The following is a 23,665-nucleotide window of genomic DNA, read 5'->3' on the forward strand; positions in this document are numbered from 1 at the left end:
TGACCTTCTTGCGGCGTTTGACCAGCAAACACTAGAAACAGCAGTCATTATTACTCTAGGGTTAATGGAAAATATCAACAACTGATTTGTAGTGCGGAACAAACAGTGAAAGCAGGCTGTCTCTAAACTTGAAATGTGCTGAGTCAGATCCTAAGCGCGTGGGTTTAGAGTACTTGTTTATTAGGATGACTATGAAAATGAGAAGTAGGTAATAATAAAACAAAAAAGAATCGTAATCACAACAAAATATGGAACAATAAATTATACATAAGTTTAAAAATAATAATTCAACCTACATATAAATAAACTTAAAATAAAAGTCCTATAAATAAATGGTGATAATTAATTAGTAATAACTAATCCCGAACATGGAAGTAAATGAGTTAAATTATAGGTACATAAACATATTGGTTTAAAGTGGTTTCTTTTTTAGAAAAGCGGGGTTTTCTGTCACAAGCGAACTCCACCTATATTGTAACAACACTTTTGAAAAAACAAATAAATAAAAAATTATGACTCTCCCAGTAAGTGGGCAATTCTCAAATTATATGACTGCGGTCAGGCTCCGTCAAACTTTTCATACATTTAGTATGGTTTGACGAAGTTTAGACGCAGGCACAAATCTGGAGAATGACCTAATTCTACAATACTTTTCTACTAAACTTGTTATCAAATAAATGCATTTAATTAAATATAGTCTACGTCGTCATCGGTCCAAATTTAATTTGAATGGTATTTACCACAATACCAGAATAATTACGTACAATCGCCATCACATACAGGGTGACCTTAGGCATTGGACAAACCCTGAAATCCCACGTAGGGTTACTTCTCAGGAATGCTCTGACGTTAATATTTTTTAATTAGAACAAAAGATAAAAAATAAAAAATTTCTAACAAAAGTTATTTGCAATAATCGACAACAAAAAGGAACACTGTGTTAATCTTTGGCAGTGTTTTTGACAATTTGTTCGAAATATTTGATAATGATGACATTTTTCAAAAGTCAGAAGCTTATTAGTGTCATAAATAAAAAAGATAATCAAAAAGGTCGAAGAAGGTTCCATACTATTCTTTGAAGATATTAACCTAGGAGCTACTAAGACACACAGGCTGCTCCAAAGTAAAAAATGGTAAATTGTTAATTTTTCGAAACCGCTACACCGGTTGTTATGATACTTTGTACACTGGTTCTAAACACCCTAATGCATATGTACATTTCGGCTTTGTCCAATGGTTAGGGACAGACTGTATATCAGGTGGCCTAGCCAAGTAACAATCTTTAATAGAAAACGCTAATTTAAACTTAAATAACGTATGGAATGGAAATAGTCACGTGATTTTTCGCCTGTCATGATCATTCCTGATACATTTTTTCTTTTCGTCTGGCGTTTGTCGATGTGCAATTGTCATCTTGGCTAGGCCCCCAGAGTGGCTCAGGAGTTCCAACATATCTGGACAAAGCCTCTATTAACAAGACGTTAACGTGAATGTTCAGATATTTTTGAGCACCTTGGCCGCTCTGATGTATCTGATGGCGACTGTACTACATTTTTAACAATATTATTATATTAGCGCTCCGTACACAGCTATGAATGATCTATAATTACCGAGTGACCGACTTGTGGAAGATTAGGTTAAAATTTAAATTCTATATCCAATCTGGATAAGACACGGATGTTACGGTTTTGTTCTAGATGTCGTAACGAGTGTTGTTAGTTTGTTACGGAGTCGTCTGGTCCCACGGTATTGCCGGAAACCCCGTAATGCGGTAAAAAATATGCTCGGATTCACGCCTCTTAACATTAACATTTGCCGTAATTTTATATTTGGGTTGTGCTTCTGGTCTAAGTGGGGGCATATTCAAGTGACTATCTTGGATAGAAAACATCAATTGAAAGTAAAATAATGTATGGAAATGATCACGTGACTTTTCGATGCATCTGTCACCCTGATACTTTTTTCGGCGTTTGTCGATATACGATTTGTCATCCTAGGCAAGGCCCCCTGGTAGCGTTTTGCTTCAGGTTCCTCTAATTATATAATCTAAGCGTTTTTCGTGATAAACAATATTTTTGTGCAAGTTTAAAATTAAGGATGGACTATTTCCCAGCACCTTTTATATGTAAACTATAATTATAGTAAGTGTGCAATCAGCGTGCAATTCTCATAGTAGTTATAGCTGTGTATGTAGATCGTTTATGCCGACTTTAAGGCGTACCTATTCCGATATTCTTCAAAATCTTGCAATTTGAATAAAGTTTCATTTACAAATTAGTAATTATAGATCTAAAATACTTACATAGGTCATACAGCGTTTAAGAGAATTAAATGGCATAGTTAATTTTTAATTTTTTTTTAATTAATTAAATGTTGCATATAGCGTTCAATTGAAAACTGTGACATATCAATGTCATTTCGAACATCGATCGTCGTGCAAATGAATAAAATCGTACGAGCTCGTAAGGGCCTTATAATAAAATAAAAATTATTAATGACCTCCGAAATGGAGTTAATTAAAATACCGGTGTCTTTGAGAAAGTTACTTAATCTAAGCACAGGAATACACCCTTGAAATTAACGGGAAAAAAACACGGTGTATAATCTAATCATTTCAACATGTCGCCTTACCTAACAAATCTTAAGAAGTTCGCTATCTCATAGCAAGCTAAAAGCAGTTTATGTTACGAGTATACACAGATACTAGACATGTGGCCAATTACCGTAAGTCTATACCCCGCGTCCCGGGTAAGATTAAATTTCCCGTATGATTGACATATTCTGAAACCTCAGTGTTTTTGATACTTCCCTGTCAGCTATATCTCGTATATATTGGTAACCTAGATACACCTGTAACAGTAAATGTTACGCAACGATTGTAAGCAGTTAAGATGTTTGGAGGATATTTTACTTGTCATCAATATCACGACTATCAGATTAATAACAGGTATTACTTATATTACACTCTAAAATCGAATAACGTGTTGCGAAACCGAAATCGGAGCGTACTTTAAATATATAAATTGTCACTGAAAAGTAGGTACAGTTTCACTTGGTCTACCGTACACGCGAAAATTAAAAGAATTTCACAGAAAATAATATAGGCTTAGAGTGCATATTAAAATTGGTAATAATACGACCAAATTTTAACCCTCGTGCCTTGAAACCCTCGCAACGCACAAGATTCCACTTCTCGAACCAATCGCTAGGCTCGTGTTTCAATTTTGGAATCCTTCGGTTGCTCGGGTATCAATATTAACACGAGCGGTTAAACAACAACTTTGCCCCCTTGTAAAACAAATAACTATTTCATCTCATTTGCTGTAGTAGTTTAAAAACTAAAGTTTAAGCTAGGTTAGGTTAGGTTATTGTACGGTATATTGTACGAGCCCCGATATTTTAGTCTAGTAAGACCATTTTTTGAGGTTCTCCCGTTTGTAAAAAAACCATATAATGTTTAATTCCAATACTAATATCGACAATAACTAAGTCGAAATACAAGAAATATAGTTTGTACAAAAATAAAAAAGAATTTACTTTTTCGGGTAGGAATATAACAGATGTGAAAAGAGTTATTACTAGGGAAAGCAACACGGCTCTGTCAATGTACTGTCAATTTTGTTTCGAGTCTATGCATTCAAAAGTACTTACTGTAGGAGAGGACAATATGATTTGGATGTTTTAAAAAAATATTTTTTTCAGCAATAAAAGTTTCATTCAATTTTATTATTTGATCAAAATAAACTTAAATCAAGATTAAACGTTACTATTATGGTTCCCATTACTGAGTCATTTGATCTACTTACGTAACATTTATTTATTAGAATAAACATAATTTTTGTGTGGAGCCACACGAACTAATCTTCATCGGGACTCGTAATTTAGTTTTGTATTACGACTCCTTTAACATGTTGCTACTATTACCTACTAAAGCATGTGAAAGTACCTAGGTGTTGTTGCGGTCTGAGAGCTTAACCACCTCAATATGCATACAAAACTGTAGTTAAATGCGATGATTACACGTTCCTAATACATGTATTAGGAATACCACATTTATGGACTATTAAACAAACCGTGTGTCTTCTAGCATCAAATGGGCCAACTCGTCACAAAATTACTTAAGTATCTGTCTAATCTAATTGTCTATCGCTGCTGCACAGTCCCGCTTTTCATTCCCGGTTTCGTACAGAGGTTTGTCTGTGTAACACGGTTTGTACAGTCGCCATGAGATTGATAGGGGCGGCCGAGGTGCTCCAAAATATCTGCACACGTACTCTAACGCCTTGACAATAGAAGCGTACTCAGATATTTGTGAGCACCTTGGCCGCTCCGATATATATCTAATGGCGACTGTACCTAAGCTTCAGAATTATATTTATGGCCCTAATAAATCCACTTTATACAAAATACTGCCGAAAAACTCCCTAAAGGTTCCTTGACATGAAGCTGAGTGGAGACCATTTCAGTGACGCTTTATAATGATATTATGTCAGTGCTATTAGTTAAGTTTAAATTTAGCGTTTTTGAATAAAGCTTCTTCTATTCTATTATATTCTATAAAATGCATGTTTCATAGATAAAGTGTAAAATCATATGTTTGTTACAGCGGCTACGAGGGTCAACACACGTGCATTACCTATGAAGCTGTTAACCAAGCCTACTTGGACGCACGGAAACGAATTTGTAAGTAAAACTACCATATACTTCGTAAAAGTAAAATACAGAAAATCAGAAGTTGTTATAGGTATTTCGCCTTTCAGCGCCCAACGATGGCCTATGACAAGTATAAGTTTCTGGTACAGTCAGCTGCAGAGATTGAGTACTCCCTGCATACAAACTTCTAGACAGGGGGGGTACTATATATTTGCAGCTGACTGTATCTAATGTTTAAGTTTGTACTCTTTTTAAGGCGTTTTTAAGAATGACATTAATTTATTTAAACACTCGTCCACAGTGGTCGCTCAACCTAAAGGCGACTGGAAGCCAGAGGACTTCGCCAGTGTGGGCGAGCTCATACTTGACATTTCCATCAGTTTGGCGCGAACGTAAGTATAATCTTTTACATTCTCATCAAATTACATACTTAGCTTCGAGGCCAGGGGTTCTCTAAGTGTAGTACGCGGAAGTATAACCAAACTTTTTAAAATTCCGAATAGTGTTTTTAGGGTTCCGTAGCCAAATGGCAAAAAACGGAACCCTTATAGATTCGTCATGTCCGTCTGTCTGTCCGATTATGTCACAGCCACTTTTTTCCGAAACTATAAGAGCTATACTGTTCAAACTTGGTAAGTAGATGTATTCTATGAACCGCATTAAGATGTTTACACAAAAATAGAAAAAAAACAATAAATTTTGGGGGTTCCCCATACTTAGAACTGAAACTCAAAAAATCTTTTTTCATCAAACCCATACGTGTGGGGTCTATGGATAGGTCTTTAAAAATGATATTGAGGTTTCTAATATCATTTTTTTCTAAACTGAATAGTTTGCGCGAGAGACACTTCCAAAGTGGAAAAATGTGTGCCCCCCCCCCCCCCCCCCCGTAACTTCTAAAATAACAGAATGAAAAATCAAAAAAAAAATATATGATATACATTGCCATGCAAACTTCCACCGAAAATTGGTTTGAACGAGATCTAGTTAGTAGTTTTTTTTAATACGTCATAAAATTTAAAACAAATTTTTTCATCAAACCCATACGTGTTTTACTATCTACGGATAGGTCGTCAAAAATGATATTTAGGTTTCTAATATATTTTTTTTTTCGAAACTGAACAGTTTGCGCGAGAGACACTTCCAAACTGAAAAAAAGTGTGTCCCCCCCACCCCTGTAGCTTCTAAAATAACAGAATGAACAATCTAAAAAAATATATGATATACATTACCATGCAAACTTCCACCGAAAATTGGTTTGAACCAGATCTAGTAAGTAGTTTTTTTAATACGTCATAAAATTTAAAACAAAAATTTTCATCAAACCCATACGTGTGGGGTATCTACGGATAGGTCGTCAAAAATGATATTTAGGTTTCTAATATATTTTTTTTCGAAACTGAATAGTTTGCGCGAGAGACACTTCCAAACTGAAAAAAAGTGTGTCCCCCCCACCCCTGCAACTTCTAAAATAACAGAATGAAAAATCTAAAAAAAATATATGATATACATTACCATGCAAACTTCCACCGAAAATTGGTTTGAACCAGATCTAGTAAGTAGTTTTTTTAATACGTCATAAATGGTAAGGAACCCTTCATGGGCGAGTCCGACTCGCACTTGGCCGCTTTTTTTCGTTATTCGCAGTCGTGTGGAAAATTGATTAGGAATACGCGGGGAGACACTCACGCAGTTTGATCAGTCAGCAATTGATAACTAAGTAGAATAGGTAGCTCTTTTCTTCAAGGGATAGTCTTCTGTCTGGATACCTAAGGGAAAGAAATAAATAAATAAGAGGTGCTCCTGAAAATGTTAGAAATAATCTTTGGACGTTGATCGGCCATATAGAGACGAAGTACTTAAACGTATAGAAACCTGCAATGCGTCGATAAAACTACCATAAATTTTCACTGTAATTACAGTATTGCAAAAATCTTGCGATGGTTCATCCGCATTAGTTAATACGACGATGCAGGTCATAGTTGAGGTGACGTAAGTTCGTGACTTACCTAATGTCTAACTCGAGTCATGTGATTCGGACTGTTTTGATATGCTCGTTGAAACTGCTTAGAAAGCTTATTTTAGTTACTTAACCTGCTTTTAATATTTACAAGATGCATTCTCTTTTTCTGATTAGTATTTTAGCGGTTTTCAATAAGTACTTTTTTTACGAAATAATTTTAAATTAAAAATAAAAGCGTTGAAGTCAAAATTTGAGCGTCATATTCGCCCACTGCGACTGCGATATAGACATTTAATTATAGTGTTAATATACATGCACTTTAATAAAATCAGCAATATGGTAATCTACTCGTATGTGTACCCATATAGACGGAAAGCTTACGAAAATTTGAAGCCTGAAATACAGGATCAAAAATGTATAACCAATAATAAGAGGTTGAGTTATGTAAGAACCTATTGGAGGTAGACACGACACGTGACAGGCATGTACAGTCAACCAATTTGAATCCTAGGCCACTATAGAACCTTGTCGCTTTAACTACTCTATACATGACATGCATCACTCAATAAGCACTGACGTAGAAGTCATTATGACATGGTTTTATAGTGGCCTAGGAATCAAATTGGTTGACCGTAGATCGCATGATAATATAGTTATTTGTACAAGAGAAAAAAGTTTGATATTTCTTCGAGTGCTTATTTTGAGTCCCGTACAAGCGTAACATTCTATAATATTTAGAATTTTGAGCGCAGTAAGGGACTCAAAAGCGCACCAGATGTAAATAACTTTGATCTCGTGTAGTACACAATATTTTTCACGACAGCAGTGTGAACATATTTGAAAGGTAAAAATACAACCTGAAAAAATTTAATCCATCGTCATCACTATTTCATTCATGTTTTCTTACAATTAAGTTTAATTACCGCAATAAAACAAAACGAAAGAAATTTCAATAACAATAATACGGAAATAATGAAGTCGATATCGGCTTTCTTATTGCGCGCTTGCTTACAGGTCGCGCGCACAATATCGCCTCGTGTGTAATGATCAACTTAGCACACTTGTATCATAATGTACTATTATTCGTGTATAAACCCTAACTGTGCTGAGCTCCACACGTTCCACTATAATTAGCACAATTACCAAGCTTAATCAGCTTAAAGATCAAGAAGACGGATAGCCCAGCGGTCACGGAACTGCAAATGACCTTAAATAAACGATTGGTCTTTATTCTTATGTGGATCAATTTAAAAAGATAAATAAAACCGGCTTCGAAGGCCAATTCCTTCTCAAGTCTATAACAAGCTTCTTTCATCCTGGACAGTCTACGTATTCATGTCCGATACTAATCACGAACCAAAATTTCTTGGCAAAAATGCACCTTAATAAAAACTAATTACACAACTGTTTTTTTTTAGGAGCAAGGGTTGAAATCATTCAGAAAACTACCTTGAAATTGATTCAATCAACGATGTTACATGTCATGTGATTCACACGGTAGATAATGACAGATGTATTCAGACATACCCTTTAGCCATGAGTTATGAGATCATTGTATTGTATCAACTAAGAATTTACATATGTTTTGTTTTGATCGTTATCGGTACTATGTAGTTGTATGAATTGTCACCCATGATTGACAATTGAATGACTACCAACAGAGAACTTTAATGTAGCGAATACTGAAAGCTCCAGCGCCGATTGAATTTGACCCGGACCTGGGTTGCTATTCCATCGTCTACCAAAATGCTAAATCAAACCCGTGGTCTCCATGTCTATGAACAGGAGGCGTATTCTGATTTTAAAAACAGGTTATGGATATGATATATCTGACAGATTGCATCCATCATAGAATACGCCTCCAGTTCTTATCAATGGGTCTACCTTCTTTACTCTAGTTCGCTTCAGACTCTGCTCTTAGTAAACCACGACAATGACAGCCCTGACCACATGCCAAGCCATACGTAAAAGCGAATACAGACGCAGACTTTGAATGGTAAAACCACAAGACGTGCGTCGAAATTAGTTTGCTAATAGACTAGGGGTCTATTCAGACAGACCTCTTTCGAGTCATACTTCAATGTCATTGTGAGAGGTCATAATTTGTGTTAAAAGATGTAGCAACGTAGGTAGTTTGCAGTTAATATATCGAGTATTCCAACGTCATTACAGTAATGATTATTGATTGCCTGTTAGTGGATCTTTTTACGCGTTTTTTACTTATTTCAGGTATCTGTAAATACCTGTTTCGTAATCGTAAAATCGTGGTTAAAATACATGGTTTGTTGAAATCCCAAACGTTAGATAAATTTATGGCGAACGTACCATTTACTCTAAATAATGCACTATTGTCCAGAACGTATTGAGACTTTAAATGTCGAACTGTAGGTGTAGATTCTTGATCTAAGTGTCATTGTAACACGTTTGCAAATTGGCCTTTGAAGTGAGCGGGATGTAAATGTCATCGCGATCGCCGCTGTGACGAAGACGGAAGCTAGGCTTCAGTGTAATAACGGTGTAATTAACCTTTTTATAATACCAAATGCATTAAAAATAGACCCATTAATCACCAAAAGCTGACTTTAATATGAGCGAGATTGGTGTCTACTAAGAGTTCTGAGAGACGAACACACAAACAAGGTAACTGTAACTGGATGTTCCGTTTAAATAATTCTAGTAAGGCTCCACAGGTACTTTTTAAAAGTTTCCTCAGATGTCAGGTGAATCCTTTTCTACGAACATGAAACTAGTTTGGTTATGAAAGCATCAGAGCTGAAAGAACAAGAATGCAGTGATATATAAAGTATTGTGTGCTAGGCCTCACCGTAGAACCAAAACACTTGTCACTTCAAAGTTGGCTGACATGACATAGGTATCAGCTATGGTGTACCTATGCCCAATTTTAAGGCCGCGTACTGGATGTAAGCAGCTGGCGCTGGGCGTGGCGAGCGGCAAATCAAGGCCGTTCATACATATGGTCGAGCTGCCAGCGCCGCTTACGTCCTGTCCGCGGCCTTAGAATACCAAGAAAATATTTGCTGATTAAGCAAATTTATTATTTTAATACAATTATTGCATAGTACGTACAAGCCTTGCTTAGTGGCTAGGATTTTTATTTTTTATGTGTGTATTTTGTATAAGTAAGCTATTAATTCGCTAATAGTGTTGGGAATCGAATATTCATAAACTAGAGCGAAAGCTCAAAATCTCATTCAATCCAACCGCATGGCATGTGGCACATTCCGCACATCGCTATAAGCAATTTTCGAAATTATTATTAAGGACGAGCGTTACATTACACGATGTTTTGAGATTGATAGCCAAAGCTCTATAAGTCTTGCACATAGAGAACCGTAATCTAGATTTCATGTGTACGGCGTGTGAACGTACTCTTCCGAAGGGCAAGCGTGTCACGACCTCAAGGTATGAAGTACTTTTGCCTAACCTCAAAAATGAGGAATGCGGCCAACCCTATTGATTTGAATTTACTGGTTCCTTAATCACCGGAAATCCTAGTTAATGCTGTGATGTTTGTATTTAAAAGTTACGAACTACCTATTTTTTTTTTTTTTTTTTTTATCTTATGTCATTCTTAACCAGGCAATCACTATACAGCTCTGTGGTTATTTAATCCGGCTACTGGTATCAAAAGCATCCAGGTATTCTAAATTAATTAATTAAATTTTTTGTACGCGTTTATATATACACGAAACCTAACTTCAAGGGACCTGCCAATCTGTCCACTTAAAGAGGTATTCCACTTATCCAGAAATGGCATTCAAAATGACGAACGATGGAAATATCTTTAAAAACAGTACCAAAGTTATTTTAATAACTAAGTAGACAGACACCTTAGTCCACAATTACAAGAATAGAAAGGATATAAAAAAAAAATGTTTTATTAAAACATATCTTGAAATTATTAGACCATGCATCGTCTAGACAAGGTCACTACAGCGATAGAACCGAACTCAGATATTTGTAGTTACTTTAATCTACAATTAGCGTAGCGTATCATCTCGAAGGTTACTTATAGTAACTATTAAATACGATTTTTGCACCCGTGTGATTGACGTTTGTAGGGCACGTCAAACTGTAGAGTAGTCCATTGTTAATAAATCCTGTCACACCGCTTCTGTATGCTCGAATTGTTCTAATTTAATTTCCAAAGATGTAATGAGTCATTTGAATTATTCTGAAGACAGCTGATACCTCAAAGGTTAATTCATTGGGATATTGAATTCACGAACACTAATCCTACTAATGCCGTATTAATGTTTTAAACCCGCGGTGGTTTTTTGTGAATCGAGAGAAACTAGATAATATCGTACCTACTTTCAGTTTTTCTTTGTTCAAAAAAGTTTGCTTTATTTCTCAGTAAACATTATAGGTCAATAAATCTACTATCGGCCTTCCTAACTACCGCATTTAAGGGTGGATTAAGATGATATATAAGTGATATAACATCTTCAGAGTAATCATTATACAGTTGAATTCGAATTTTTAAAAAACAGCAGCTAAACGATGGCTAAATAGTAGATTGTTAACCGAGGGATGAAAGGCACTCATTTCTGTCGAGATAGTTTGTTTAACACACAGTAATTTTACTTTCCTCGTATTCGAAATGAAAATCAGCGTGTTTAACTCGGGTGAAAGGCACAATCAGTCTCGACCTATTGGCGTTCTCACTACAACCTCTTTTGTACGAGCATGTATGTATAATTGCATGCATACAATCAAGAAACTTAAATTAATTCTTTCACCGCTAGTGCTGCTGCTGCTGGCATCTTCATTTATATGCGCAACCTTGAACTGCGTACTAAATATTTATCTTTGACCTCGATATAATATGCTTTGATAAATTAATTATTATTAAGTCGTGTATTGAAACTCATTACCATAAATGTATATGGCTATAACTGTTATAGGTAGGTATAATTTCAAAGCCAAATTTTACACATTAAATACAAATTCAAAACTGAATTGAGGGAAGAATAGCTTTGCGATCCTAGCGAAATAATGGTACTTTTTCTATGAAATTCCATTAGAAATTCCCGGAATTCCAGAAAAAAGGAAACCTACAAACCTAGTTTTACATTGTGTCAATAACATACTAAAATCATGGAGAATGGAAAATATTTAGAAGTGGAAAAACGTTTTCTCTTTTTGCATGGACGATCACGTGGTCTACTTCCCTCTTAAGCGTAGTATGTTTAAGAGTTCGCAGCAGGCTCGGCCGAATTTCACTTTCCCATACAAACGGAGTGTCGTTCTCATTTTAAAATTACGTATTGGATTATAATGAAACTTTGCACATACGATGACATGAGGTATATCTGTGCCTGTAATTAGTTTATATACTCGTAGCTCCAGCTTATAAAACAAACAAAATGTTGTATGAAAAACTGAAATTCGCTGTATTTCTTCAACTATAGTGTCTGAAGATACATAAACTAATTACAGACATAGATATACCTTATCTTTATGTAAGTACGAAATTTCAAAGCAATCTAGCCAGTCGTCTAATGAAAGCGTAACTACATTTGTATGGAGAACCGAGCTTGCTGCGGACTCTTAGGACCAAATAATTGTTTAAGCCATGAGGTTTTCAAAAATGTTGAGAAAATTTTACTTTCCTGGCCTACTTTTAACCTTTTCACTGTTCACCGTCACTTATCAAGTCATGAAGGTTTTTGTTTGACAGATTCCACCACAACATCACTATTGTGGTGTACCTAAACTGTAAAACAAAACAACCTTCTTCGTTTGTTATTGGTCATTGATAGTTCTAACGCCATATACCTATATCATATCTGACTCAGATGAGTTATCCCCACCTATTTTCGGGGTTCGTGTTGCATCAAACATGGCTACAAAGGATTAAAACACTGACAATACCTCGAGTAAAAATATTATTACTGCTAGGGCTGGACAAGTTGAATTAGTTAGGGCCGATACAGACGGACTGCGACCTGACTGCAATTTGTATGGGAACTATACGCCGACAGCAACGTCGGCGTGCAGTTCCCGTCTGTACCGGCCCTAAAATACGCCGCAGCAGGCTGGTTAGTTGACGGTCTATTAAATTCAATTCTACTTCTTAAACCCACTTTAACAGCCCACTGGACAGTCACTGGCATCTTTTAAATATGTACCGACCTGAAAGTAGTTAATTACAACACTTTATAAATGTTATAATTTAAAGGAAGTGGTAATCTTCAGGATCAGTGAAACATTTAAAATAAAGCATACTTAATTACAAGTGCATTCCTTTAAATATTTTCACGCGTAATTTCAATGTTACATTTATAATTAATTAGGTAACTACCTGCTTATAATTTATTGCTGCGAATTGAAGTAAACGGCAAACCTTGGCACTTGGCATTTGAAAATAGATATCGAATACGAATACCAATGATGCTACTTTGTAAATTAGAACTCTTAATGATGTTAATAGATGCCGAGAATATCAAATAGTTACGTCTTCATTTGTTTTGATACTACAAGTTACAAGATTTTCTGCCCTTAGGTATATTCGGCCATATTGGTTTAAGGGATTCATTACAGTTTCAGGAGCTGTCTCCTGAAACTGTAATGTATCTCCGTATTTATTTCTTAGGGTATCTAGAATGATAAAAATTCTGAATATTTTTATGGATGCATACATCCACAATGAGACAATACGAGGGGAAAGTTTAACAGAGAGTTAAATAAATTGTTTATTAAACGGACTTTTCGAGTCGGGTTACTTTTTATACTAAATTTCCATTTTCTCTACGAAAAACTCAGTAAGTCAATGCAATAAGCCCAAAAACATCTACAGTATTTATGTATGTCATATAGTATTAATTCATGGGAACTCATTAGGCGCTGGGCAGCAGTGTTGGGAATACGAGTAGTCCCCCAAAAATATATATCTCTTCTTCTTTGCGATCACCGATCAGCCAAATTTTCTGTTTTATTTTTAATAATTACTTACCTAACTTATTATTTCCAGATACGGTCTAACATACGAAGAGATCGAAAAAGGCCTGCCTCTCATCGATACGTCGAGGACGCTTATTCGAGAAGTGTGCCCTCCGGTGTTCTCCCACGTAGAGTGCCGTGCCGGAAAATACCGGCGGCTGGACGGACTCTGCAACAACTTAGAGCACCCCACGTGGGGCGCCACCAATGCGCCTTTCCAGAGGTGAGTGCCTAAGAATAGACGATTTAGTCACAAAGGGATAAAGAAGAAGCTACCCGTCATCAGTGGCACTGGTCCAGGAGATGTTCCCGTTAGTGTTTTCTCATATCTGTGTCTCTGTGCCGCGTCAGTCAGTACATACTGAATATACAAATACATTCGTAAAGACATACAACGTATGAAAGCTCAGAAGGGCTTGGAAAAAACATAGAAATACCCCATTAGAAGAAGCACTAAAGTGCCTTTAGAAGGTAGGTAAATAAAGTGTAATATGTACATTTGGACTGATTTATTGCTGTCTTTACAGAGAGGCGGTAAAGAACTTCTCCTAGACACGATATCGCCATATTCGCCATTGATCAGAGAAGTTCATAGTTTGCCAGTGTACGTTTACGTAGAGAGTTACAACTGTATTAATAATTTTCGTTTTTTTTAGACTAATCGGTCCGCTATTCTCCGACGGCATCAACTCTCCTCGTATTTCGCACACGGGTCGCGACTTACCACTATCTCGGGTGGTCTCACGCACCATGCACCCTGATGAAGGCTTCCACGACCATGCTGGCACCGTCATGGTCATCGCCTGGGGCCAGTTCATGGATCACGACTACACGCTCACTGGCACGCCTTTAGGTGAGTCTTATCTCTTACATAATTTTCATCCCTCTCTAAGCGCCAGCAGAACTACCAGAACTATTTTCGTGACTCTCACACGACTCACAATTTTTACCCTGACCTTGAAAGACTTCCCTGGGGGCTTTTTCGATACCTAGTTTTGGACACTCATGGCCATCGCCTAAGGCTAGATCATGCAACAAGACTACATATTTACCGGCATGCCCTATCAACCGAAATTTTACGTACTTAATCATAATCAATCATAACACTCAGTTATTAAATATAATATTATGCATGTGTCTAACCAGATTTGAATATTAAAATTAATAATTTATCTCATACCTTCTTTGCGGGTGTGTATCTATGCTATGCATATTTATCTTTTTTTTCGGTTACCTACTCCACTTCCTTATCCGTATTATATGTACATACTTATTAGCCCATAGCTCAAATATCGTCATAAATCATAAACCTAACTCATTTCACCCTTCTGGTGAATAATTTAATCGTTGAAATGATTAAACCGGACATACAAATATAGATTCCAAATAAAGCTTAGGAGGTACTAAGTACGTCATAATAATACTTACAGCAATTGTTTGCCAAACCTCACAGACCCCTTGAACCGTAACGACCCCGAGGAATGCTGCAAGCGACCCCCGCACCTGAAGCACCCGTACTGCAACGAGATCCGCATCCCTGATGACGACTACTTCTACCGGCTGTTCGGCGTGAAGTGCATCGACTTCGTGAGGGCCTTCCCGTCGCCGAGACCTGGCTGCCGTCTGGGTAAGAGAATTAAACTTAAGGACCTCTTGTATCTTCAGAAGTGCAAGCGGCTACCGGATCTGAACCACCAATACTGTATCCACGTCCACATCAATAAGAATGACTGACCGATTGTTAAGTGTCAAGAGGGCCTTCCTGTTGACAAGGTAAAGACCCATAAACATAAATAACAACTTTATTTAAAGTTTTTTTTTATGTGTATGACCTAAAGATTAATTAAATATTACTTACAAATAAAATGTAATACCAGTTGCTTTTATCAATTTTTTTATTACTAAAATTAGTGATTTGGTCCATAATAATTACGCACAGAAGTTGATTGCTCCGGATGTATCAAATCTTACCAAAAATCTTGAACCATAAACTATATTATACTAATGTTTAAGGTCAATTACCACCATCAATTACAAAGTGTCGCAACATTGCAATAGTAAATTTATTTCGTCAGACTACTTAGGAGACTCAACCGACCGGTCGACAAAGGTCAGTTATGTTTTCCACTTCATGATCGTGATGTCAACATTCATCATCCCACGTTGAATATCTTAATTACTTATCTCCGGTACTAAGCTGTGTAATTAATAGGTACTTACCTATTTCAAGAGCAACCGAGCGAGCTCGAGATGGGGGTTCCATTACCGATGCATTTGCAACTTAATGACATAAAGTCCTTTAGTTACATATATACCTACTTATTCAACTGTTTAGTGAAACACATTTTCGAAGTTATGGCTTGTCAAAAAGTACTTAGTCGAATAACACCAAAACTATTTGTAAATAATTTTGAAGAGTAACGGTGCTTTATTTTTACAATTTAATAAAACGAAATGATCACAGAGGACTAAAGTAAACTCAATTGGATTAGTTAAGCAACGCAACTCGGTCAGTTCGCGGTTATTTGCGACATTTCATACCGAAGCAACTATTGATACGTGAAACTTACTTCTTAAATGACAACCAAATTCTCGTATTTTATTTCGATCGTTAAATAGCGTGAAAGTTAGATGGTTATAATAAGGAAGTGTTGCAAATTTAAGCCACATTAATTCGTCATTACGTACCTACCGTACCTACCTAACGTTTCCAACATGCCAAAACATGCTATATCATAGTTACTTAGGTTACACTCTCTAGGTTACACAGGTCTCGGTTTATGCCTCTCTCTTTAACAGTTTTTTTTACTTTCTTTCAATAAGCATATGTTATAGGTATCGTAGGTAGGTAAGTGTTATACTTGCGTTTCTGACTGCTTTCTATCTCTACCGACTGTCTGGCCGAGCGGTCTATACAAAACATTCGCCTGGATTCCGAATTCAGATATAACAACTGGTTACGGTTTTCCTATTTTGAAACGATCTTAAACATCGCTCACGCTGATAGGTGCACGCGAAGTGAACGGCATGCGTGAGATGTGCCCAAATCACCAAGACGATCGTCAAGGTCGTATCAACACCAGTTCGAACCCATAACAAGTGGTTATATTTGAATCGGAATCTATTTTATTTGTAAATGTCTTTAAATAATTAATCAACTTTCTTAGAATATCCGTATCGCACTCGAGTCGTGCAAGTGAAACTCGTAGAAGCCCACTCCCGGCGTCCAAATCTACACTAAATCTACTTTGTGTTTGTGTGACTGACAAATGACGATGTTTGTTCAAGATAGAATAGAATAGATAAAATAAGTAAGGGTAATTCGTTTCCATGTCACTTAAAATACACAGAGCATTATGATATAATTTATTTTGCATAGTAATCTTATATATCGACGCAGCAATCTTGATGTATTTATAAACTAACTAGAATAATTTACTAGATGTGTGCAATGCTATTAAAACCAATGGACTCTCGTATGGAGCAGATGGCAGGATCTTTAATTTAGGTAATAGGTGTTTATGTAAGTACCTAACATGACAGGATCGTAAAATATAAAAGGTTATTAAGATATGCAAAACACTACATTTGAACGGAACTAGGGCAATATTAAATTGAATAAGCGAGATTAATTTATTAATAAACAATTTAATGTGTAGGTGTACCTAATGAGTGCGGGGGTGATCCTACTAGTGGGTTCTAGGTTCGTCCAGCTCATTACCATGACTCAACAAGTATTTTTGGGTATTCTGTACAAATTCCCTATACTTGTGTTTGTGTGTGATTTTTTATCAAAATGGCAACGGAGGCGACCCTCACATGTCTAATAGTAATGTAACTATGTAATTCGGAATGCTTATTTGGATATATACCTACTTACAATTGTTTGATCCGAGTGTTTTTTGTTCATAGGCTCTCGAGTCCCTTTCAACACTCTGACCGGCGCTATTGACGGTAACACTGTCTACGGAGTCACTGATAAATTCTCCAGGTGTGTATGGTTTAGATTGTTATATTTGTATGATGGCTTTGAAAGTCTCATCGTGTTGTCTTATTTGATTCGACTTCAACAACAACCACAATCAGTGAAAGCGATATCGTCCTCGTATCTGGATGAAGTGTCTCTGTCAGTTATCAGATATCTTGTATGCATATCGCTGCTCTTTTATCTCCATTGATCTTGAATAATTATTGAAGAAAGCGACGGGACTACGGTTCCTTTCGTAGCTAGGTAGAATTTGCTTCATTTATTTTTACCCTTATAATCATTTATGTAATATAGGAAACTACGTACCGGCTATGGTGGTCTACTACGCATGAACCCTGTCTTCACGGAGTATGGTTTGAAGGATCTCCTGCCTTTGAAACTTGATATCCCCGATGAAGGTTGCACCAGGCCCAACAAGAATATGTACTGCTTTGAGGCTGGTAAGACATTCCTTGCACTTAGACCTTACACACTGAAAAAAATAGATAGCCAAACTGGTTTTGTAACTTTACTAAATAACTAAACTACGGTTATAAGAAAATAAACTTTGCATAAATTTACAAACTTATTTTGTAGTGTATACCCAGTACCTGAACACTGATAGCCAAACACGGTTTTGTAACATATAACACATAGTTCGCAAGTCCCAATTTTTGTGTAAACAGTAACCAAAATTTTGTTACAGTTATGCAAACATTTCTTTCAGTGCAGGTACCTTAGGTAAATTGAGCCCTTGACACACAAACCATTTTACTGCTTACTGTCTCAATGTTTTTCTGCCTGTCAGTACAACGGTATAGGTATTATTCCGTAATAGATACTTGTATGTATTAATGGATTTGATCTAACAGTTATTAAACCATAGTTTAGGAGTAATCTTTGTATTGGTGATTTTTTTACAGAAAATATTGAAAAAAAAAAGAACGTCTTTTTTTTTCAATATTTTTCACCTGCATGATACTTATACTCTAAATGACGTTTGATGATACCAGCTACAAAGAAAACCGCTACCGAGTTTTGTGAAATCTAAAGCAACCTTTTTTTAACAGGTGAAATTCGAGTTAACGAGCAACTGGTTTTGACTGTAATGCACACCCTCATGGCTCGAGAGCACAACCGCGTGGCGAAGGGCTTGGCCGAAGTGAACCCTCACTGGGATGACGAGACCCTCTTCCAGGAGGCCCGGCGAATCAACATTGCCGAAATCCAGCACATCAGTTACAACGAATTCTTGCCTATCCTGCTCGGAAAGGATGTTATGGAAAAATTCGGATTAGTTCTGGAGAAAGAAGTAAAAAAAAAGTTCTATATGCGTGACCACTTACGTCGCATTATTTTTTTTTCAGGCTTATATTTCATTTATAGTGCTATCCATATTTTATCCATTATCTATATGCTTTATAATTATAACTCTCTGGAACATCAAGACCCTTAATTACCTGCAGCATTTCAGTTCTATGTGCATATATGATTGTAACACGGCACACCAATAGGCATAGGGCTTGGAACTATATAGATTTTATCTTTAAATAAGCTAACCTATTTCATTAGTAAAAACACGTGTAGGTTTTCAATGTCCCTAATAATGACTTGGTTTTAGGGCTACTGGGATGGATATGATAAAACGGTGAACCCTGACGTCATAGATTCCTTCGCCTCAGCCGCGTATCGGTTCGGACATTCACTATTGCCCACAGCTGTCGAGAGATGGTCCAAGGCTCACAAGTTTATCGGTAAGTTAACCCATTCATGGCCAAGACCCGTCGAGCGTACACAATACGCTGGGCCACCATACAAACCGTTTTTAGCTAAAACGTATGACTCAGCTTATGGGTCTCTGGCCTGGCGCGCACGGTAAATAAATCGCCGCTTATGAAGCCGGCCCATTGAACAACATTATGCAACATTTTTACAACCAACTTTTGTCTGTGTCTATCAAAAATAGATGTAGGAATGAACATTTTTATTTTTTACATATCTAACTTGCTGTGTTTGTTGTTGTTTTATGGGTCATCTCGGAAGTTCAATTTGACCCATTTCCCTTGCCTTACCCCTCACACATAGCAAAATATTTTTTTATAACTTGTAAATATTTGTCCCACATATTAGTTAGTGGTAACTGTTTCAACTGCCTTGTTAATATTGAAACGAAAAAATAATAATGAACATTAACATCATCATTAGTAGGTTGCCTAAGATATAATACAACGATCACCAAATATTATGACATAAAAGTACAATGGGAGAAAATCCTCGTTGCCTTACCCCTCACACAAAATAAAATATTATTTATACTACGGGTTGGTAAATGTTGCGTACCATCATCCAAACAGTAATCGGCTGTAAAATGGTATAATATCAAACAGCTTCTATACGAAATAAGCTTTAAAACCAGCCAATAAAGTTTATTTTAACTTGCTACGGAAACATTTCTAGTTTTACAAGTAGCGCCAGGCCACGATGACCCATGTCAATAATTTCTTAAATATACATATTTTTGGTATCTTTGAAATATGGATTTTTATGTTTGCTTGCAACGCGTGTGTATCTAGAATTTCAGTATATTTACTATATTGCACTCATAGTAAACCAAAATTGAATATTCTAGGCTCTATTTTCATGAAAAAAACGCATTCATATTTTTTTATCGTAATATACCTTATAGAAATGGTTGTTAAATCAGTGGATATGTACTTTATTACGTTAAATTACGTTTCGTTTATGTTTAAATCAGAATTCTTTCATGACTCACATGTGAGTCACTGGCCCTGCGGAACTGTTTGAGCATAACCCATATACTGAGTCGCTAGCCCTGAATGGGTTAAATCGTCAATGTCAGTTACTCAGAGATTAGCATCTTATTTGCATGCGTAAATTACCGAGCTAATTTAATCATTCATCCTTTACAGCTTCCAAGAGACTGTCCGATCTGATTCGAAGACCTTACGATCTCTACAGAGCAGGAGTGCTTGATGAATACGTCATGGGCCTCATGAATCAAGTAGCGCAAGCTATGGACGACTCTATCACGCAAGAAGTCACCAACCATCTCTTCAAGAAGGTTGGCGCTCGCTTTGGAATGGACTTGGTATCATTCAACATGCAAAGAGGCCGAGAATTTGGCATTCCTGGATACATGGAATTCAGAAAGTTCTGCGGTCTTGGTGGAGCCGAAACTTTCGAAGAACTTCACGGGTCTATGCCTAACCAAACTGTAAACAAATACGGACAAATCTTTGAGCATCCTGTGGATATTGATCTGTGGTCAGGGGGAGTGTCAGAAAGACCGTTGCCTGGTTCCATGTTAGGGCCTACTTTCGCTTGTATTATTGCGACCCAGTTCTCATACTCGAGAAGAGGAGATCGATTTTGGTAAGTTTAGGAACCGACCTTTTATTTCAAAGTGAGACATCTTTATATGTATACATATTTATTAACATTATTTATTTCCATAGGTTCGAATTGCCAAACCAGCCGTCGTCGTTCACCCCGGAACAGCTGACGGAGATCAGAAAGTCGCGACTTGCGCGCGTCATTTGCGACAACACGGACATTATTGACACTGTTCAGCTCTACCCCATGGTATTGGCGGACCATGAACTGTAAGTCCCTATTGTTTTTTCCTCAAAATCCCGTCATTTATTCTCTGGTTCCTTCCCCATGGTATTGGCAGACCATGAACTGTGAAGTCGCTTATGTTTTTTCCTCAAAATCCAGTCATTTATTCACTGGTTCCCACATTTTTTATTTGTAACTATATTTCTAGTAGTTCATGTAGTAGTTCTTATTTGCTTTAATGTTAAATCTTCTTGCAGAAATCCGCGAGTACCGTGCCGAAGTGGCATCATGCCCTCAATGGACTTCACGAAGTGGGCGGAGCCCGCGCCCTCGCCCTTCCACGGCGCCGCTAAACAGTTTGTGAGTAGCTTCTCGCACAACCCGTTCTTTGGCAAGAAGTAGTCTCAAGCACCAAGTATTAACTAGAGTATTTATGGTCCTTTAATTCATTATTGCAACTTAAAGTTACAACCCCTATATTATTGACCATCATCCTTCATTTCAGTTAGGTACTTCATTATTTAACGTCAACTGATATAGGCAACTGCCTAAACATAACAGGTACGCTAAACGTAATATAATTTTGTTTCCTCGAATATTGAGTCGGTGCCGTATTATATATAAGGGTTTGAAAAAAAATATTGATGAAGATGAATGAAGATTAAAACGGACTCTAAAGTTGCGGCAATGAATTGAAGGACCATGTTGTAATAGTCATCACGTAACCAGTCTGTTGTTAAGTAGACACGGTCATAGACACACACATATCAGATCACATATTCGCTGTAAAAACTTTTCCAAATGATCATAGTGGTTATGTTGTTTTGTGTTTAAGTATCCAAATATTTATAGAAGAAATTAGTTATGTAAAAGGTTGATCCACAACAGCTTGACTATAATTGACGTAAATAAATAATTAATTATAGGGATTACCTGCCCACTAGGTCTAGACAGTTTCAAACAGTTTAATATACATTAAGTATAAAGGATGACACACGCTAGACCGGACCGTGCCCGGGCCGAGGCATCTGCATTCGTAGCCAACGTGCCTATCGTTTACGCTCAGTGATAGAGAGAGATGACTACGATACGCAATGCTGGCTACGCGGCCTGACACGTCATTTTCTATGACAGCTGGGGGCCTACCGCGAAAATCGAAATTCGCAAAATGCGGGGATCTTTCTCTTTTACTCTCACTAAGACGTAAGTAATTAGAGTGACAGAGAAAAATGCCCGCAATTGACGAACTTCGATTTTCGCGGTTATAGCCCTGATCGGTGATCACGAGGTGCTTTCTATAGAAAATGAAGCGCCGGAAGCTCCGGTCCGGCCCCGGCCCAGTATAGCGTGAGTCAACCTTTAGCCAATGTTTTTTCCGACAATTTAATACCTATCATTTACGTTTCTGACCTAGAGGGTTAAGAGGGTTTATAACTGCACTAAGTATATTTTTACAAAAACTTTTGAAGTCATAGCTATATCACCACAATTTCCCATAGATTTAGTACCTACAACAGCTTACGCAATTATGTTCACATTGAGACAACTTATTTATACGTAGAATAGTTAACGTGTACAAAATTAATTAAGGGGCGCAAAGCCAAACGCTTGAATGCCATATTTTTATAGATGAAATATAATTCATAATAAAACATACCAATTGTTATACTTATTATGTAACTCCGATTCATATGTTGTAAGTCGGGTTATCTGAGATAATAAAATTAGAAGATGAAATAATATATGTAGGTAGTATATGAATATATATTGCAAATCAATGCTGTTAATTTAAACATGCAAAATGATAATTGATGACATGAAACAAACAGGTTTTATATATGCATGTAGAAGAAAAATATAAATATTTTACCGACAGTACCTACATAAATATATATTTATTTTATTCATTTATCTATAGGTAGGTGGTTGTTTACCTAAGTCAAATATGTTTCTGTGATTCACCTACTATCCGATATTTTTTTTAAATATGTATCACCTCTTTAATACCTGTATTTAGTTTGTAAGACAAATGATAGCATTTGTAGATCTGGTCGGCTCATCATTCACATACACGAACTTACTTGTAATTTTTGTAGGTGTAGTTAAGTCAGGAGCAGTATTCGATTTATTCATGATAACCGGGTTCATCTAAAATCGGGTAATATCGTAGTACTTGCGAAAAATCGAATATTATCTCCAGACTACTTTAAATTTCACCCATACGCACCATCACTCACAGTAGAACTTTAGGTTTCACCCAGTTTGTTATTTCTTATCTGTTTTATTAGTCATAGTAGTAGAGTAATTTGTGCATGCAATAAAAATGTAGTACCTATTGTGTAAATAAAATTACAATATAAATGATATATGAAAGTTTTATATTGTTTTATTATCCTTTTTGTGTAAATACGGAATACTATCAGGTAAGTTGTATAATAATATCTCAAATAATTAATATCTATTCGCATCATAATAATGTACTTATAGATAAAATTATATTTACAGAATGTAACAGAGGCCATAATTGTTGCGGATAA

The 23,665-nt window shown here is 36.5% G+C and overlaps 1 protein-coding gene across 1 annotated transcript in view; it reads left to right on the forward strand.

Moving 5' to 3' along the window:
• The window catches only part of LOC133515928 (peroxidase), a 46,009-nt gene extending 22,902 nt beyond the window's left edge, over positions 1-23,107 (forward strand). The window contains exons 3-14 of the mRNA XM_061848572.1: positions 4,607-4,683; positions 4,955-5,045; positions 13,614-13,805; positions 14,239-14,435; positions 15,036-15,209; positions 17,495-17,573; positions 17,865-18,010; positions 18,620-18,861; positions 19,171-19,303; positions 20,480-20,942; positions 21,026-21,172; positions 21,386-23,107. Coding sequence (XP_061704556.1) covers positions 4,607-4,683; positions 4,955-5,045; positions 13,614-13,805; positions 14,239-14,435; positions 15,036-15,209; positions 17,495-17,573; positions 17,865-18,010; positions 18,620-18,861; positions 19,171-19,303; positions 20,480-20,942; positions 21,026-21,172; positions 21,386-21,530 — 2,086 coding nt within the window. The 3' untranslated portion in view covers positions 21,531-23,107. The remainder of the gene's footprint in view (positions 1-4,606; positions 4,684-4,954; positions 5,046-13,613; positions 13,806-14,238; positions 14,436-15,035; positions 15,210-17,494; positions 17,574-17,864; positions 18,011-18,619; positions 18,862-19,170; positions 19,304-20,479; positions 20,943-21,025; positions 21,173-21,385) is intronic.
• Positions 23,108-23,665: the final 558 nt, after the last annotated feature.

The sequence above is a fragment of the Cydia pomonella genome, chromosome 3 (assembly GCF_033807575.1).
Source record: "Cydia pomonella isolate Wapato2018A chromosome 3, ilCydPomo1, whole genome shotgun sequence".
Taxonomy (NCBI): Eukaryota; Metazoa; Arthropoda; class Insecta; order Lepidoptera; family Tortricidae; genus Cydia; species Cydia pomonella.